The sequence below is a fragment of the Maylandia zebra genome, linkage group LG17 (genome assembly GCF_041146795.1).
Source record: "Maylandia zebra isolate NMK-2024a linkage group LG17, Mzebra_GT3a, whole genome shotgun sequence".
NCBI classification, from domain to species: Eukaryota; Metazoa; Chordata; class Actinopteri; order Cichliformes; family Cichlidae; genus Maylandia; species Maylandia zebra.
Window position 1 is genome coordinate 34028784 of NC_135183.1, and position 19946 is coordinate 34048729.

Consider the following 19946-nt stretch of genomic DNA (forward strand, 5'->3'; position numbering starts at 1 on the left):
AGATGTCAATGCAACAGAGTAGCAAATTTACAGCGACTGTGCGATGCCATCATGTCAATATGGACCAAAATCTCTGGGGAATATTTCCAGCACCTTGTTGAATCTATGCCACCAACTATTAACACAGCTAAGAAAGCAAAATAAGGCCCAACCAGGTACCAGCAAGGTCTAAATAATGAAGTGGGCGCTGAGTGTTTGTGAAACTTGTTTTATTTAAAAAAAAAAAAAAAAAAAAAAAAGCAAAACAAAAATGCAGACATGGACAGAAATAGATTTATTTGCATTACATGCAACAACCATGACTGTAACACACTGACCAGTATTGTTTTCCACAGCAGCAGTAGTACTTTCTTCATGGGGAAGTGTGGCGCGTTCATGCTGCAGAACTTGGTCACCATGGTGAAAAGCAGTAGAGCAAAGGGCTCTCCGTTGTAAAGAGGAGAAGCTGGAGGGGGGGGTCAAAGGCAATGTTTTTAAATGGAATAAAATGACATGCAGCATGAAAGCCAATGAAAAGATATACTCATGCAACTTCAAAATACTGAATAAACACACACGCACACACCGAGCTCATTCTTGAAGGTCTCTCTGGCTGCTATCCACTCAGGTCGGTCGTCTTCTGTTTGCACTCTAATGGTTTCCACCATCAAGTACATGATGCTCAGTAAGACTCTGCGAGAAAAAGAAACATCCAAAGAACTCATCATGGACACATTGAGGTTATGTGTGCATTTGTCTGTGTGTGGCATGCATTTAACTGCTGCCCTGACCAGATACAATGGCCCTAAATGGCCTATAAGTACAAGAATCATTGATATAACAGAGGAAATTATAAGCAAGTAGCGCTTGGTTTTGCAAATTGCTCGCGCATTTAGGAAAAAATAATCTCCGAGCTCTGGCTGGATAATGCAGCCATTCCCTCGTAATTATCTGATGCAATACAGGTGGTGTTTTGTACATTAAATGCTTTGTTCGCTCAACAAAGCTTCTCGCTCGGTTCAAAAGGACTATAATGGCTTTCGGTTCTGCGGCAGTAATTAAGGGCAAATCCACTCGTCTAGCTTGTAATTATTTGTAAGTGTTCATCTAGGGAACGCACAGACGGTGCTACTGTATGTGTGTGAATCGTATGATTTCATGTGTTTGTGTGTAAGGCCTGTTGTGTTAAAAAAAATCAATTTCATTAGGCAGAAGTAGAGTGAAAATGAATGTGAGGACAACAGTCAGCGAATACAATTACATTTTGCAGATTAGGCCAGATGGCATGAAGTTAAGCATTTTGGTTATTTTTAAACGGTATTTATTGGCCTCCTGATCTGAAGCAGACAGGAAGTTGAATCGGTTTTATGCTGCTTACCTGAGCTCTGTGCTGTCTGCAAGAGAGATGGCAGGCTTCCTCACCGCACTGCTGCACGCCTGGCTGTTGCTGCGGGAACAAACGCTACATGATTTTAGTGGATTATCTGAACGTGGCAAGCCAGTCTCTGAATACATCGCAGGTGAGACTACCTGTACCTGTATGATTAACACTTCATCATGTTTTTCCTGCTCGTCTTGCTGAAACCGCCCTGCTCTGCAGCTCTATGCAACTTGAAGATGCCTCGCAGCAGCTTATGTAACAACAAAGCAGCACTGAAGCCCAACTGAGGCTGACACCAGCAGCAACAAAGCTGGCTTGAAGGAGCCTTTGTCACGCCACGTTCCCAGTGAAGGGGTCTGTTGATCACAGGCGGCGCGCTACCTATAGTCTCTCCTCAGCAGCCTTTTATGTGTCTCTGCCTCTCTGAAGTAATGAAGAACAGAGGTGTAGTGCTATGTATCCAGTTACAATGCGCTCCCAGTATCATTACATTTGTATATGACCATGTAACTAAAGTGGCAAGTTTGCATACATTAGTCATCTTTAACTGACCACATCATCAAATGATGGACTGGATTTATGATTAGATCACAGCCATCTGTCTGTTCAGCTTCAGCTTCATCTCTGCCTGGCTGACCATCTTCATCAGCCTCTGCATATTCCTCACTTCTCTCTCTCTCTCTCTGTTTTCTCTCTGATCCCCAGGGAATGCTAGCCCCTCTCTCCCTTACTTATTCTGAATTAGACTAAGACGTGAACTTGTATTTGTGTTTACAAGGCAATTACTTTTTCACACAAGACGAGGTTGGCATTTTCACTCAATTAATGATATCATCATTTACAAAACTGCATTTTGTATTTACTAGTTTATATTTGTCTAATGTTAAAAATTGATGATCTGAAACATGTAAGAGTAAGAAATATAACAAAAAAGAAACTTTTTCACTGCACTGCAGGGGCATGTCTACAAGGGGACATGGGATGGCAGCAGCATGCTTCTATGCCAGCCCATAAAAAGCTTGTTTGAATCTCCACTTTTCTTATAATAAATCTGCGATAGGACAGAGGTTTGTACCTCAGTTTTCTATAATTGTTCTATTCTTTTTGATAATTTTGTTTTAATTAAACAGTCTGCACTCATTCTAAGTCAACCCGCCGGGGGCGCCCCAGCGAAGGGGACCCGAACGGGCATTGCAGCTGAGGCGATCCACAAGAAGGGCGAGGAGGGCGATGGAGCATCTACTCCCCCAGGAGCGCTTCGCACCCCAGCCTGGAAACATCCCTGCAGCACTGCATAAAGAACAATGTTACATTTATAACCAGGGTGTCTTACTCACTCTATCTCCATGCTAAGCAGCTCCAGCAGTGCTGTGAAGATGCCCATGTCGTACAGCAGGAAAATGTTGTGCCTGGACCAGTGGAGGACATCCACCTCTGTGTCACACTCATCAAACACTCCTGGAGAAACAAGGCGAGAAGTGATGACTATTCGAAGCAAATGATGGCAGAATAGCAGTGACCGGTGTAAATAATGAAATCATTCTATTTCAGGTGCTGTGCATTCTGGCTCACTGTCACGACCTTGTTGAAGACTTAGCCATGGTTAATATTAACAGCAAGACATGTGCGTTTCCTCTAAAACCTAAATGTCTGCTGTGAAAAAGGCTTGTATTTTGTGCAGCCCACACACCCTGAGCCAGGTAGAGGATGGCCCTGGCCACCTTCAGCCTCTTGTCCCTGTCCGTCACCTCCAGCGCGTCCAGCAGCCTCATTACATACGCCCTCTGCTCCTCCACCGTCAGCTCGATCCACCGCCTGCCTCGAGCTGCAGAAAGGACACAGAAACAAAAGGTTCAAGGTTGCAGTCAGATAAATTTAATTTGTATTTTTTTTCTGTGCCTTAGAGAACTCCGAGTGTATCTGTGTCGACTTTTTCAAAGTTTTGATGCACTTTGCAGCATTTTTTTATGCGAGTGGAGGAATAAGTGGAGGAAAAAGTGAGGAAAAGAAACTTGAAAACAATCTGAATCTACAGGGAAGTTAATTTTTCAAAATAACAAGAATAAATAATTTTATAATAATGACACAGTCCTCGTACCTTGGTTTGCTATGGTCAAGGAATGATGCAGTTGCTACGTGCTGCACTAAAGCCGTTTCCTATAGTAACATGGATGTCGTAAACCCAGGATTCTCATTGGCTGTTGCACAAACGAGGTACTTATCATTTCCTGTTCTTGTTAGGAGTTTTCTTCATCACAGTGGATTACATATCAAACAATTAAGATGTGATTAAAGTGCAAATTTCCAGCTTTAATTTTACTGCACTGTGCCGTGCATGCAATTAATTAAGCTAACTGCAAAAGTAGCTGTTAGTTCTGCCATCTGGGAATCCATTATATTCAGATATTTTGGCAGACTTGTATGTTGTGGCTCACTGCATTAGCTGAAAGCAATGAGGAGAAACCTGATGTATGCTTTAAAAAAAACACTATTTTTAAGACTAGCAAAAACTAAGTCTGAGTGCACCTCAAACAACTACAAAAACAGCAGCACTGCAGAAATGTCTCAGTCTCTAGCAAGGACTATGGGATTTATTTCCTCCCATCTTCTACTCTTAGACTCTTCAGTTGATTAGACAGGCAGTGATAAGCATTAAGGAGTAAAGCATCCTCACTGATCTCTTTCAACTTAACACATCTCACTTGTGCAAGGAAAACACACAAAAAACGTTCTAATTTCAGCACACATCACAAAAAACGTTTTTTTTAAACAGCAAAGACCATCAATTAGACGTGCCTTGATAATAACTGTAATTCATGAGAGTGACTGGGAGGGTAGCAGCATAAAACATTGATGAGCTCTCACATGCTACACTAACACGTCCACAAAAAGGACGAGTCAAACAGGAAACCGCACATATAAACACTAATGGAAAGACAGTGATGCAAACAGGCAGCTCTGTCCTCTGTTCCTCCATAAAACAGTGAAGCTCTCATCTAATTCTGCTATTCATCATCACACAGCATGGAGGGAAAGTGACAGACGGCGAGGACCACTCACTTCTGATTCAAACCGTCTACAAAGGGCGCCTCGACACCGTCTCTGCAGGACTTGATGTAACGCCCTAAACCTAAAAATAATACCTCCCTCAATACAGAAAACCCGACTTTGTCACAATAAAATAAATCAAGAAGAAAGTTTTTCTTCTTGCTCAACAGGAAAAACGTAATTTAATGCAATTTTCCACACAAAAGCAGATAAAGCAACACCGTATTAAAGCTCGATCCTGTCAGGCTGATAATAACGCCGACGTACAGACTGGAAAAGCCACTTTGTTCTCGATAACCAAACGTTAATCACATGCTTTAAGGGTGGCCCCTTCAATCTGTAGGGATATCAATTCTTTGAACAGCTTAAAAGAGCAGAGCTTTGATGTGTCTGCTCACCCTCGCCTCGCCTCACCTCACCGGTCAGGTTGTAAACCACAGCAGCTCATTGAACACGTCGCTTTTACAGCCTTTAGTGTGCAAGTGCAATTTTGTAATTCTGGAACTTGAAGGGACACACACACACACACACGCACACATTACCATGGCTTCTGAAGTCCTCCTCGAAGTAGTCTCTGTTGAGGGCAAACTCTGGCTCTTCTGTGTAACTGTAGAGCTCTGTGGACACAACAGGATACAATCAGGGATGAAATAAATACTATAACCCACTCAGTAATGGAAAACCAATTTCCAGTTAATTCTAGAGCTTGAGAAGCAATTTAAACCCGCTAATAATTCCCCAAGAGTAAGAGAATGAAAAGAATACATCAGAAGAAAGATGAGCCTCCTAGCAGAGGATTCGAAATCCTACAGCGCCTTGTTCTCGAATCAAAAGATTTTGAGAAAACCTGACCTCTGACCTTGACTTTAAGGTTGAGCTCACCGAGATTCAAACTCGCCCGAGATCTTTAGTAGATATACCTATGGTATCAACTTGAAGCTCCTACGTCAACTTGCTCTTAAGTTATCACATTCACAAACTTGGGTGCGTCCATGCTGCCGGCCCGGTGAACTGACGACAGTACCCCGTCAGGCTTTTAAAGTTAAGGGCTAAAAATGAAATGCTCAAATCCAGCACTCCCCAAACTGCATTGTGCAGTGTTGAAGCTGTTCAATATTGTAATGCAATTGGGATGTTTTTGTAGCATCTGCTCCAAAAGGCTTGGATAAATCAAACCATGCTGTGGTATTTCAGTCAGCAGTTGTCCAGATGAATTATTCCGTAGTATCCCAAGAGTCCTAGATTTCCTTGATAGAAAAGAAATTCACATTTTACTGATTTTCAGAAGTTTTTTGAGTCTGCAGACTTGTATAAGCTCTAACGAAATAAATGTATTTACTGTTAACATTGGAGACAAAGAATTAATTGAAGACGTGTTTATCATAAGTCTGAATTCATTTCCGGCTTCATATAATGTACATATAAATAAACGTGATGATAAGATGTCCCTCCATTATAGACCAGTACAGTCACACCCAGAGACGTGCGTCTGACAGGTTTGTAAAGAGCTAGGGATGGATCTGAATGAGAGTCCAACAGACACTGCACTTTTACGTGGTAGGAATCTGTTAGTCCCAAGGTAGACCCACCACCAAACACCAAACATCAGTCAATCACAGGGCAGCAACTTAATGAATTACACACAGCCTGGATGACTGTGGATGTACAATCTGAGCATCAGAACGGGGAAGAAAGGTGATTTAAGTGACTTTGAATGTGGATGATGAGCTGGTCTGAGTATTTCAGAAGCTGCTGATCTAATGGGATTTTCACACACAACCATCTCTAGGGTTTACAGAGATTGGCTTGAAAAAGAGAAAATATCCAGTGAGCGGCTGTTCTCTGGAAGAAAATGCATTGTTGATGCAAGAGGTCAGAGGAGGAATGTCAGACTGTTTTGAACTGATAGGAAAGCGACAGTGACTCAGATAATCAATCAATACAAAGTATGCAGAAGAGCATCTCTGAACACATGGAACCTTGAAGCAGATGAGCTACAGCAGGAGACCATACCAGGTGTCACTCCTTTCATCTAAGAAGACACTAAAATTACCATAGGCTCAACAATATTGGACAACAGAAGACTGAAAAAACACTCAAATTCTACTACGATATTTGGATGTAGAGTCAAAATTTGTCATGAACAATCTGATAGGATCCATCATGCCTTATGTCAATGGTTCAGGCTTGTGGTGATGGCGGTGTGGGCATTTAAATGTCACTCAATAGAAAAGAGCACAGTGAGGATGTGGTGGTGAAAGTGCAACATCTTGTTGAATTGATGCCACTAAGAATTAAGTCCATTCTGAAGGATAAAAGGGGTCCAACTCAGTACTGGCAAGGTGTAACTAATAAAGTAGCACATACTCTGTAACCACAGCTGTATGCATGTAAATAAGAATGCAGATCCACTAACAAGCATGCAAAAATTCTGATTTTTTCTTAAAATCACTCTGCATCTATCTCTCTAAACAACCTTCATTCCAAAGCCCTGCAAAACCAAGAGCTAAGCCTCACAACAACAGTGCTGTGCAAACACCGATTAAAATAACCCAAATAACAATGCAGTGCAAAGAAAACGTATTCCGCAATCTACTAAAAGCCAAAGAGATTATGAATTGGCAAAATATCCGTCCGCCCACGCTCGACGGGTGAGGTCAAGACACAGATAGACCTCCATCTACAGCGAAAAACAACAAATTTAACTCGGAAATCCCAGATTTTTACAGAGCTTAAGGGCCTTTCAATATTATAGCGACACTTATAATAAGACACCTACATCAAGACCAGCAGGAGAATGAAATAGGACGACTTTGCAGCCCACTACGCACAACACAAAAAGCACACATGCACATGACAAACTGTAAATGCTGCATATAATTAAGGAGATGAATTATTTTCTGCCATAAGTTATAATATAATAATGAAAATTCAGGTTTGTATGTATGCATCCCCTTCACATTCACATTATTGTAACCGTATGATGTTTATTATATGCTCTGATGCTTTGAGCAGCTGTCCTCCTTGGTCTGTTTCATGCGCAGTCTAAAGATCCGTCACACAGTCACGCGTCTCCTCCTGTTCTCGGAGCAGTCGTCATTCCCTTACCCCGAGGAGCTGTCGGCAGAAAGCCGCGGTGACTGTCTTGCCCGTTTGTGTGTGACTAACCTTTTTGGCAAATCAGCTGCGGTTTGCCATCTACCAGGTGGACCATCATTCTGACTTCAAATCGACACACTTATTCAACGTTTCTCTCAGCACACCAGCCGGATCGGAGAAAATAAATAATATGCTCTCTAAATAATCTTTTTGTACTCGGCCCTGAAAGGAACATTATTAACCAAGCTCCAAGTCAAGTACAGGCTGTTACCACCTTACACAGATGCTGCGGTTCTGAATGAATAATCAGTGTTAATGATTAGTGTTAGTCATTTTTTCTGTGCGTGGCAAAAAAAATAAATAAATACCAGCACGCACCAAAAGATTTTTGTTCTGCGCCTTCATCGCTGTTCTCGCCGACTCTCTTTGTTTGCATGTGTAACATAAAACAGCTGAAAGGATCCTGAGGAATGTGGATGTTTGATTTATTTTTCAAATCAATGGCACATTCTCGTTCCTATGCTAAGTAGAAACAGGGGTGTCACCGTAGGAATTCTGTGGGCGAAGAGCTCTGTCATGCATAACAAGCAGACATAGATCTTTGATCTGCAGTCATGAGAAAGTTTTCACAGCAGTCTATACAGTCCACACTCACTGCTTCCATAAGAATTAGGAGAAAAAGAAGCAGCCAGGTCCTGCTATTCAACACTAGATTTGCAAAGTTGCATCTGAACAAACCGGTTACAGCTGACAGCTGCCCCTCCCTGATCCTGGTTCTGCTGTAAGTTTCTTCCTGTTAAAAGGGAGTTTTACCTTCCCACTGTCACCAAAGTACTTACTCAGAGGGGGTTGTCTCACGGCTGGGGTTTTCTCTGTATCATTGTAGGGTGTTTGCCTTACAACATAAAGTGTTTGAGGTGACATTTGACTGTAATAGACACAGCACCATGTTTGATGGAAAGCACACGCAGCATATTAGGGTAAACATCTGATACCAACTATAAAGCATGGTGGTGAAGGGGTGATGATTTGGGTTTGTTTTGCAGCCACAGGACCTGGGTACCTTGCAGACAGATCAACCGCAAAGTCCTCTGTATAGGTTGGTTTGGGCTTAAAAATTGGGGGATATTTTCTTGGCATATCTTGGATCTCTTAGTACCGACAAAGTATCTTTTAAATGTGAAAGCCTACTCCAATATTGTTTAGCCATGTTCTGATGTTCTGCGCCATGTCACAAAGCTCAGATCATCTCAAACTTGTATTCTAAACATAACTGTACTCAAATGGCCTTCACATTTGAGTCCATATCTGAGTCAAATGTGAGGCTATCTGTCTGACAGCTAAAGCTTGGCTAAAACTGAGAGATACAGCAGGATAATGTTCCAAAACAATCCAGCAAATCTACAAAGGGAAAGGCTGAAAAAGAAAAGAAAAGAATCAAAGAATGACTGCAGTGGCCCAGTCAAAACCTCAATTCGACTGAAATGCTGCAGTGGGACCCTAAGAGAGCTTTGTATAAATGAACGTCAGTGACTCTTAATCAACAGAAGCAACGGTGTAAAGAAGAGTGAGCCAAAATTCCTCCCCAGTGGAGAATATTTATTATGCACAGACTAGATGCACAGCACTGCATCGAGCCCTGTGAAAATGTTCCTTTTTCACATGACTGTAAGTCTGCTCTGGCAGCTTTTCGACTGACAGGTGTCCCAACACAGATTGTCAATCGAGTCGCTGATCTGCACCTGCATCGTGTTTTCGCTTTTGGTGGCTGTTAAAGTAATTTTATTGGAATCATTTGACGAGTAATATGGCCCGCTGTGTGGTACTGACCATCCAGATGGCTGTGCTCCATTTTTGATGGGTGAAACTTCGCACCTGTCATTCAAATACGGCCACAAAAGCGCAGCGGTGGTCAAAATGGTAATTCTGAGGCTTCGAATACAAAGTCCAAAGCCAACGGATGACGGTCTGTGGTCTTACCAGAGAGCTCTGCAGTCAGTGTGTCCGTGTCTCCGTACTCAAACTCCAGGTTTGGAGACTCCATGGAGCTCTGCAAGAGCAAAACACACATTAGCACACATAATGTAGCTGAATTCAGTTAATCACAGTTTCCCCAAACGCCCACAGACATTGAAATAGATGCAAAAAACATACTGTGGGATATTTACATATCCCAACACCTACAATTACTATGTACTCGGTTTGCAGTCACATCCATACACACATCACCCACACACACACACACACACACACACACCATGGCTTTTTACTGGTGGCTGTTTTTTCAGGCAGTGCTGATTAGTCATTTACATCTTTCCTCTGAGATCCTCTTACGCAGAGCCACTCACTCATGGTTACAGGTGCTCTCTATGGACGCACACAGCTACTGCTTTAATCAGCCTAATTGAACAGTCAGAGAAGGCTTTCCCTAGCCAGCACCAGAACAAGAGGAAAGAGAAGGCACAGGAGTCAACATGCCCCCACCCCCATATCAAAGCAGATTATCCACTGTATCCAGGAAAAGGTCTCTCTAAGCTCTGACATTAGCCTCACCCTGTGATTTACAAATACCCACGAGACAGGCTGCACACATTTTCTATGTTTCACGCAATCGCAACACTCAGAATCTGTGAGCGTGTGAACAGTATGTCATCCACGCACCCGCGCACACACACAGTCATATTTAGAGCGTAACCTTAGGGCAAGACAACTGAAAAATGTAACTTTGTCCGAGATCTCGCCAAACTAACAACACTCCCAGCAGCCTCAGACTCTTTTGTCTAGCTAGCTTAATGACCAAGACAGACCTAATAAATTATGAATGCATTTTATGAAGCCTTTCTCAACATCTAAACAAGTAAAACCAAAGTTGGGAGGGTAAGCATGTAATCGCACGCACACAACAGAGGGAGATGGGCAGATAAGCTCGCAGAAAGGCCTGCAGTCACTGTCCTTTTGAAACAAATTCATTTGCAGGGAAACAGGATGCACAGTACACATAATGACACCTTACTAACTTGCACCAAGACACACTGCACAATAAGTAGCATGCAGCCATACAGAGAGGCTTTTAAAACCTTGTAAGGGTAGGAACAAAGTGGTGAAAGGGTTGTGCTTGATAATAACGTGAAGCGAAATTTCTCTACAGGGATTATAAAAGATTCATGTTATGCTAATGAGAATTAAGAAACGCTCCTGGCAGCACTTAGCTTCAGGCTAAGGGTGTGAGCCGTGTTTAACCCTGTGCAAACCGCCCTGGGGACCGGTCCAGGACTGTAAATAAGGATCTGCTCTCTGAGTCAGGCATCCTGGTTAAATAACTGTGTGCTGCCATGTCTCCTATAAATACCTGCTGCAACCAAGTCAGCAGGAAGTAGAATATGCAGGACATCAGATGGCAGTTTGTTTATGACCGAGAGCCTGAGCAACACAATTTGATGTCATTACTGCACTTGTAAACCAGGAAATGAAAACCACTTGGGAGTCAGAATGATTGAAGGAAAATGCTTATCGTGACCCTTAAAGCAGCAGAAGGGAGGCTCTGCAGTGTTTATCCTTGGCTGTCTGTTTTTGAAGGGGGCGGGTGAACCAAAGCTAGGGGGATGTTGGTGACAGTGGTAAGGGTTTTATTTTCTAGGGACAGTTATGAAAACGAGCCATATCGTCATTTTAGACGGATTAACACTTGCCGGGGAGGAATTACGGCACTCACGGTAATTTACAGAGTCATCTACACCTTGAGTATTAATGTCTTCACATTACCACACTCTGGTTAGTGTATGTGAGAAAGGGCTTTACACACAGACAAGCCCACATGATAAAACATACACAACAGAAAGCCCAGGAGAGCAGAGGACAGAAATTAGTGTCATCACAAGACCCTAACTAGAGCTCGGCCAAAAGTAAAGAATAGATGGGAGAAATGCCTTTAAACCATGTTTTGAGTGTTGCTGTTGCACATTTTTTCCACCAGGGGGCAACTTCCCTATTTCAAACATATGTTTGGAAGGTAAAGGAGTAATCTTTGACAATGAAATCATTGTTTTTTAAGGTCCAAGATAATTAAAGAATCCAAAGACTTATAAATAAATGCACATAACAAATATTAGAGAAGTATGTTTATGTTTTTTGTGTCTGAAAGCAGAAAAAAAACATTGGCCGAAATATCGAATTTTCGTCAATTATCGGCATGGTATTCGTCTTAAAACTCCCATGTCTATTAGGCTCTAAATCTAACTTATAGCTTTAAGGTAAGTAATGCTGGTACCAGTACCAATAACAACATTTCTGATAGTGTGACATTCCTACTTTGGACTTGTTCTTATTTTTGGTCTTCTCTTTAACTTCATGCATTACAAACACATGTTTCAGAACAAACAATTTTGTCAGGCAACTTTTATCAAGTGAACTTCATCTGATTAGTAGCTACTATAATATTACAGCTATTACAAAACCATCCTTTATTAACATTATTCATCATTAATAATTAAACAATGCATAAAATTCCAAGGATTACTAGTTTTCTTAGTCGATTAGTTTTATGCAGAAGACTATACAAAAATTCAAGAACAACCCAAACTGTTTAGCTTACACTGAAAATTGTGTGACCATGCAAGAGCCCACTCCTGAAAGTAAAAGTGATTGAGGCGACTTGTTTTCAAGGCCGTTAACACTTTCACTTAGGCTTAATTAGCCTTGATAAATTACTTAAATAGATTATATTACTGAGTCTCTTAGTCCCTCAGTCCTCCATTGGCATCCCTGAAACTGAAGTTAACTCCTCTGCCCAAACTGAAATGACACGTCTCTTTATGTTTCTCTTTAATTCTCATGCCTCTCCTCTCTCTTCTTCGTCTGCTGCTACTCTTACATTTCTCCTTACAATTACCCAGTCTCTCTCTTCCACTCCTTCATTTTTCCCCCATTCACTCTCGTTTACCATTCCTCTTCTCTTTGCCACCAGCTGATAACCAAAATTGCCCCGGCTCCAAACTGAACTGGCACGGCTCCTGTGTTTGCACGCTCTACACCGCATCAGCGTGCAAACACCGGGCGCAGTGTCAAGGCTGAACGCCCCCTCTCCTACCAACATATGCCAACATGGACAACCGATGACCACTCCAGCCAGCAAGAAAGACAAACAGTCACGTACACGACTGAGTAAGGTTTGAGATTCCTGGTTCAACTGTAGAGGCCAGGGAACCTCATTCATTCACCCCCAACCCCCTATCCATTGACCGTATGATGAATATGCTCTAGTTCCCCCAAAAAACATTCAGCGTCCTCTTTCAAAGCACTCTGAATGGTTTCGGCTTCAACGCACTCTGAGTAACATCTCTTATGTATCTGGACCGAGTAACCCCACCAATGAAGCCCATCATCTAGTAATTTTTTCATGAGGAGGATGAATTATAGCTGCCGAGCACTGAGGGAGCCTTAACAACAAGCCTCGCCAGTCAAATTTAGAAATAGCGGAGGAGATTACAGCTTACAGGTCCATATTACAGAAGGTGACTCCCATAAGCGTCTACGGTGGCTCTAAACACTCTTTAAACCACAGAAAATATGCTTATACACCGGACCTATGGGACCGCCTCAGTCTTTTTTATCAAAAAAAGGATACTGCAATGATGTAAAAAAATAAAAAAAAAATAAAAAATTTATTGGCTGATTCCAATGTACACCCAGCAGTTCAAACACAAACTCACTGGATTTGCAGGTACAAATTCTTAGACAGTAAAAAGGCTCTAATATCAACATATTACTCAATATTCTATTTACATACACTTGCTAGCTACTTCATTAAGTATACCTGTTCAACAGCTTGTTTATGCAAATAACTAATCATCCAGTTATGTGGCAACAAGTCAATACATTTAGGCATGTAGATGCAGTCAAGTCGGCCTGCGGAAATTCAAACTGAGCATCAGAATGGGGGAAGAAAGGTGATAATCTACTGGGATTTCTCCGATGGCAAGACTGCTTCAAGCTGAAAGGAAGGCAACGGTAGCTCAAATGATCACTTGTTACAACCAATATGTGCAGGAGAGCATCTTTGCTGCTGAAGCAGCAGAAGAGCACAATGGGTCCCACTCCTTCCGGTTAAGAAGAGGAAACTGAGGGTACAATTTGCACAAGCTCACTAAAATCAGGCAGAAGATTGGAAAAAAACAAACATTGCCTGGTTGGATGAGTCTCGATTTGCAACAGGATCGATATTTGGTGCAAATGACATGAAAGCATTGATCCACCCTGACGTGTAGCAATAATTCAGAAGGCAATTATGGTCTAATAGTCTAGGGAGATAATTTCTTGATTCACTTTGAGTTAAAATACAATCTCATTTATATAAAACGCATTACAAATTTAAACTTTCTAACTCACAACGTTTACGCTGACTACATATTTTCATCATTTGTGCCTCTCTGTTTTTATCAGTTTACAATAGACGATAACAGCCTCCAGAGCTAGCTAGAAGGCAGAGGAGGGCACCTGCTGGTGATATGTATGGGACTGGAAACAACTGTACATTTAGTGGGACTGTAGCATCCAAATTAGGTCTCTGACGCGCCCCAAACAATTCTAAATTTATAACAGGCCAGCATCGGCTTATTATTGTGCCACCAGTATATCACTCATACTGTAGTTCAAACCTCAAAGATTTTAAATTTGCACATGTTTTATTGTCTGGCAGCCACTTTTATTTCAGTTTCCAAGAAAGCGTACTAAACCAAATCCCTCCTTTCACAAAGATACCAAATAAAACCAATAAATGCTCATCTGAGGAGCAGGCGGACTGCCAAAAACCGATCCGATTCTCTGATTGATTAAATGGAGGATGCACTCCAGATGCCATAAGGACACCACGAGGACATAAATATGATATGCAGTTACGTTCGGTGGTCCTGGGAGCAGCAGTCACATTTCACCACCTGCAGTCCCCCACGCTGAGCACCGCTGTAGGATTACCGCTGGGTTATTTATAGGAGCCGCTGCCAAAATAACACCTCGCCGTCTGCCCGCATGCATGCTCTGGAGCAAAGACGACTCGCTGCATGGAAAGGACATTCAGCTGATCTGAAAGCTTCCCAGCAACAACACACACATACACACACGTACGCACACACAGCCGTCCAGTGCGCTCCTGTACCAGGAGCTGTGGGAGCCCGCTGTGCTGTACTTGAATTTACCTCTGACTCCTTCTGCTGATCCTTGAACACATCTTTCCCTTTCGGCCTCTGTCTGTCGCCGTTATCGTTAAGGTTATTAATGATAGGTACCTCCATGTCCTCCGTCTGCATCTTTCACGGTCGGCTCGGCTCACTTCCTCCTCCGCGGATAGTGCATACCGATCCGGTGGACAGCTCAAGACTGCACCGAGTCAGGAGGGGGGGACCGACTCCGGAGAGCCAAGTTGAGGATCTCCTCCTCCTCCTTCTGCTGCTGTTGCGACTCCCCCCCCCTCCCGATATGTTTGATTCGCTGTCCCTGCTCGAACCGAGAGGGCGGAGTTAAATAGAGTCGCATCAGCTGACACATGGAACCAAAACGATGTCAGTGTACTAAAGTGGAGGTTGAATGACTCAAAGTATTAGAAGCACCTACATCTTATAAAAATAACTGCTGCATCCCCTTTGCTGAGCTGCCACACAGTCTGCCGTCAGCCGTGATGTCACTGTCGCAGATCACTTCACGTGTGTGCATCTTCATTTGTCATTTCACCTCCTGTCACTTTCCCCTGTGAATTATTGATGTGTGGCTGTGAGGGGATTGTCCTGCAGACTGAAACACACACAGCCCCCTGACTGTGGAAAAACCACTTAAGATGACATGATTGGAGTGAACAGTTCAGAGCAGGCTTGTGCCACATGGCCTAGGGCAGTGGGGGAGGTGAGAGAGTTCAAGGTTAAATAGTAATTTACTGGTGGTTAAATCCATCGCAGGCCAAGATCAGCAGACACAACACAGGAGCTACAAAAACACAGTGATGTGAGGAACTCTAGAACTCTAGTCTAAATGTAACTCAAGTACTCACTTTCAGAATTTTATGTGATTTCAGTTGATGGACGATTTTTTTTTTAGGAAGGCAAATTGGATTTATCAAAAACATTAACTGTTTAGTTTCATGGTAGCAGACAAACTGCAAAGTACCTACAGACAGTTTTTGCAAGGACGAGGTTTCCTATTTTCTGTTATAAATTCCAGGCCACAGCTCAGGTTTGGTCTAAAAACTATTCCAATGGTATCATCAGGGTTAATTTCTCTTAAAGGTGGGTCAAGGCAGCTTCAAAAGGCCTGACTACAGACTGTATGTAAAAGATGGCAGCAGACAACAGTGGTGGATCTATTCACATGACAGATGTAACATTAAGTTGTTTGCTGTAGGGTTACGTGAATAAGGCTCCAGTGAACAAACCTAGAGACCAGTTGGCAACTACTGATGTCTATTCTCTGGTTGGGAAATAGTTGGTTAAATAAATGTTAATAATGAGTCCTCATTGTGTATTACACTGGCATGAATGCAGTGTAGTAAGAAGCAGTGAGTTTCAGAGCCACCCCTGTGAAATTAATGGTGGCAGTCTGGTGACCTTGATAAAACCCGTCTGGCTCCACTGCTGTGCCCACTTCAGGCCACCCTCTCCCTCCACCTTAAACACTGCAATTTGTCACAGTGACACTTCATATAAGAAACTAAGCTTGCACATTACTGTTGTAGCACCCAAACCAAACCTCATTTTAAATGCTTCAAAAGAAACAAGCTGAAATAGAATGTAACTGGATTATAGTGTAACACACATACAATACGATTCTATTTAAAGTAATCTGCTCACATAAACTTGACTAATGTTTCTAGAATAAATAGAGGCTCAGAGCCAGCTCGGCTCAGCTGATGTCAGAGATGTCCCCGTCTGACTGCTGCTGGCTCAGATGAGCTCACTGTGGCTGTGACAGACCTCAGCAGCTGCATGTGTCTTCTTCTTCCACGGCACATAAATACAACTAGAAACCAATCCACGATGACACAACACAGGCTGCGACATAAAAAAAAACCCTCTGTATGTGAACACACTGGGTGACTGTGTATTAAATGTAGCAGAAATAAAGCAGCACACAAAGGAATAACTTTTTTTCCCCATTTTTTTATTCATTCAGATTACAGAATTTTGTCATTATTGCTCATCATCTAACATTATCACTTGCAATATTTAAACATAGGGTTTATTTTTTCTTTATTAGACAACTTAAAACATGTTGAATTTTTGTCAGTTTGAACAGTATGAGGATTTACAACAATAAATACAGGTGTCAATTCTTCTTTTACCTTCCTATACTTTTAAAGGTTGTCATATCTGCATATAGTATGTATATACATCTATGATGCTGGTGTCTTCCCCCGCCTACCCGGTCAGCAGAGCGCTGACGGAAAAACAAAACGGTTTCTCCACCCCTAACACACAGGCTAGGATCCTGAGGCAGCTGGTAACAAAGCAACTATGGCCTACAAAACAGAAAGGATGCTTACAAATACAGAGAGACATTTAGATGTGCACCGTCGTCGTCGTCATCACGCTCGTTCACACACGCGCGCACAAAAGGAAGAAAAAAGACTTAAGACAAAAGGTTTAAGTACTACAGACAAGCAGTCAACAACATGAAGAGACGGATGAAAGGGACTCAGTATAGGAGTTTGACTAAAGGGTTCCCATATTGTTCTTATTTTTGCCTAAAACAAAAAAGGAACAGTTTTATTTATTTATTTGACCAAAATTTCAACAGATGCGTGAAACCTTGTCAAATAGGTAGTACAAGCCCTCTCAGGAACCCTTCAAAATAAATCCTGAACTACTTGATTAAACTGACCTGCAAAAGCATACTTATTCAACTGGTAAACAAAGTTTTTTTGTGCCACTCCCACCTTTTCAAAAAATAAAACTTTTACTGTTACCTTTCATATCTAGTACGATACAGTAAACTTTCAGACTTGGGTAATGAGCCACTCTGTGTGCGTTTGATCCTAGTGTGTGAAAGCAGAGCTGGCGGCGTCTCGCAGCACGCCAGAAGAGATTGTGATCGGTTCAGGTGCAGAGCCGGTGTGGCAGCGGGGTACACTTCAGGTGAAATCACTGTCAGGGCTTTTCTAATTTCAAATGTCAGCTCAGCTGGGGACGAGCTGCAGTGGATGGCGACTGTGCAGCTCATTACAGCCATAAGAAAGACAGACAAAGAAAGAAAGCGCCTTCCGGGTGGGAGAAAAGGCGGAAATGGACCTGAAAGGCTAGTGCACGTCAGAGATGTCGTGTGCGTGCCGTCTTTCATTTGTAAGCTCAACTCATCTGTGAGTACCAAAGAGTTGTGTCATCTGATTATGGCAAATACAGTAATTCTTAACAGCACCATGTGTTTTACTGAGGACCTGACAGAAGAAATCTGCTTAATGGGACAGCTCACCTCACAGTCATTTATTAAATAGATTATACTGGCATTTAGTGTTATTTTATCCACAATGTACACTGCACAGATAGAGATGTATGCTGTAGAGGCGTCTGCCTTCTCTTAAATATAATGGACGTAAGTGGGGTTTTGCTTAAAGCGGTAACTCAAAAATACTGTTGGCCTTCTAGTAGATGCAACTATGGTATCAAGTTAAAAATCATACATCGTTTCATTCTCGAGTTATCACATTCACAAACCTGGGTGTCTACGCCGCCTGCCCAGCAGGGTGTGGGTAAAAATCTCATCTTGTTATTGGAGGTTTCATGTAGGAACTATTTTCTTTCTTCTGTCTACATCAGCCAAACAAACAGCTCAGGGGACGGGGGACACCCATTAGTGTTCACACCCTGTCACAAAAATAAGCGTTATGAGTGAGAGGGTTGTTGTAATTCAGCAGGAAGGAAACAGTTCCTACATGAAGCTGCTCACAATATTTGGGTGGAGTTTTGTTCCTTTATCTTGAATAGCCGGAGCATAATTTTGCGAAAGTAATCCTGCTACCTAGTTTCAGATCGATTTTTTTTAATGCTCCAAGAACTAGAAGAGAAGGTAATGCTTTTTAGTTCCATGACGTTCAAGAGAAGGCAGATCCAAACAAAGCTACAACCTACATTTGAAAGAAAACAAACAAACTAACTAACTACATTTGATTTTTGAGGTGAGCTGCTCCTTTACGTACCAGGGTGGCTGCTGTTTGGTATTTCTGTAAATATTTTCTCACAGTATTTAAAACGAGAGTTCGAGTATATTTATTACACGCATCATTAGAACATTATACTGCAATGATATTAGAGGAGAGGAAATAAACGAAAGATAGAAAAATCTTTTCTTTATAAACATCTAAATACACAGTATACCCTCGTGATGATCCAAAAGCCTGCCATGCTTTTACTACAGTATTCTTGTTTAAGTGAAGGACCAAATAAAAATACTTTTCATTACTTCAACACTGGCGTCGCTAGAGCGGGTGAGAAAGAAGAGCAGCGAATGAGATGGTTTCACTGTGGGTTTGAGTGACAGGTGTTTGGGTGAGGGGCTGGCGGGGGTCACCCTCCAGTCACGTTTTAAAAAACAAAGGAAGAAAGAAAAACTACAGGGTGACCCGTAGTGACATAAGAGCATACTAAAAAAAACCAACTTAAAAACAGACAATTCGCAATCAAATAAAACGATATGATTGGACCCTGAGACCCCCGCCTAAACCCTCAGTCTAGCCCCACCCGTCCCACCCCAATAATACACAAAAAAAGAGAAGAAAAAAAAATCACAAGTAGAAAAGAAAAGACGACAAAAATAAGGGACAGGAAAAATTGTCCGACACAAGATAAATCTTCAAAGGTGGTCTTCATTCACACAGTTTTTTTGTTTTTTTTAAATCAAGATTTTTTTTTAATATAGTATATATCTTTAGCTTCAGTAATTTCATATTTAACAGATAAACGATAAAAGATCTGGCAACGTGGAAGGGAGGATGGAGGTTTACATACGACTCTACATACAAATGAGCGTCTGAAGAGGACCGGGTGGAAATGATGAAATGACGAGTGAGCGGGAGACGGGGTTTGGGAGCTAGCTCGAGGTGAATGGCAGGAGCAGCTCCGAGGTGTAGTTAATGTTATTATTGTTATTATTACTGTTATCAGGCGGGGGATAAATAAAACGACTGCCATAAGCAGGGAAAGCCACGCCCCTCCCCACCCCCACCCTGCAGGCTCGTTCAGAGCTCCGCCCCCTTCTCCCTTACATATAAAGCAGGTGTATTGGCTGTTGTGTCCTCCCTCCTGTCCTCCGCTACCAGTCTGTATGATTCACGGAGTTCTTCTTCCCACAACACTTGGCTAATACCTTAAAAACAAAGAACATACATGTTAGCAGCTGTCGGAGCAACTGAACTGACTGTGGCGGAAACAAGCAGGTTAAACTGATGTACAGGTGTCAAAGGAAG

At 42.2% G+C, this 19946-nt stretch overlaps 2 protein-coding genes across 6 annotated transcripts in view; both read right to left on the bottom strand.

Annotated features, from left to right (window-relative positions):
* Positions 1–15081, bottom strand: part of strip2 (striatin interacting protein 2) — a 30928-nt gene extending 15847 nt beyond the window's left edge. The window contains exons 1-8 of one of the 3 annotated variants that reach the window (XM_004560825.6): positions 14788–15081; positions 9488–9557; positions 4951–5025; positions 3051–3185; positions 2698–2818; positions 1358–1426; positions 566–672; positions 318–445 (exon numbers count right to left, since the gene is read on the bottom strand). In XM_004560825.6, the coding sequence (XP_004560882.1) occupies positions 318–445; positions 566–672; positions 1358–1426; positions 2698–2818; positions 3051–3185; positions 4951–5025; positions 9488–9557; positions 14788–14808 (726 nt within the window). In that variant the 5' untranslated portion in view covers positions 14809–15081. Of the gene's footprint in view, positions 1–317; positions 446–565; positions 673–1357; positions 1427–2697; positions 2819–3050; positions 3186–4950; positions 5026–9487; positions 9558–14697 lie in introns of all 3 variants that reach the window. The other 2 variants (XM_004560823.6, XM_004560824.6) reach the window with 2 other exon arrangements.
* Positions 15082–16627: 1546 nt separating this feature from the next.
* Positions 16628–19946, bottom strand: part of ahcyl2b (adenosylhomocysteinase like 2b) — a 50159-nt gene continuing 46840 nt past the window's right edge. For all 3 annotated transcript variants that reach the window (XM_004560820.3, XM_076875900.1, XM_004560822.4), the window contains exon 17: positions 16628–19846. In XM_004560820.3, coding sequence (XP_004560877.1) covers positions 19840–19846 — 7 coding nt within the window. In that variant the 3' untranslated portion in view covers positions 16628–19839. The remainder of the gene's footprint in view (positions 19847–19946) is intronic.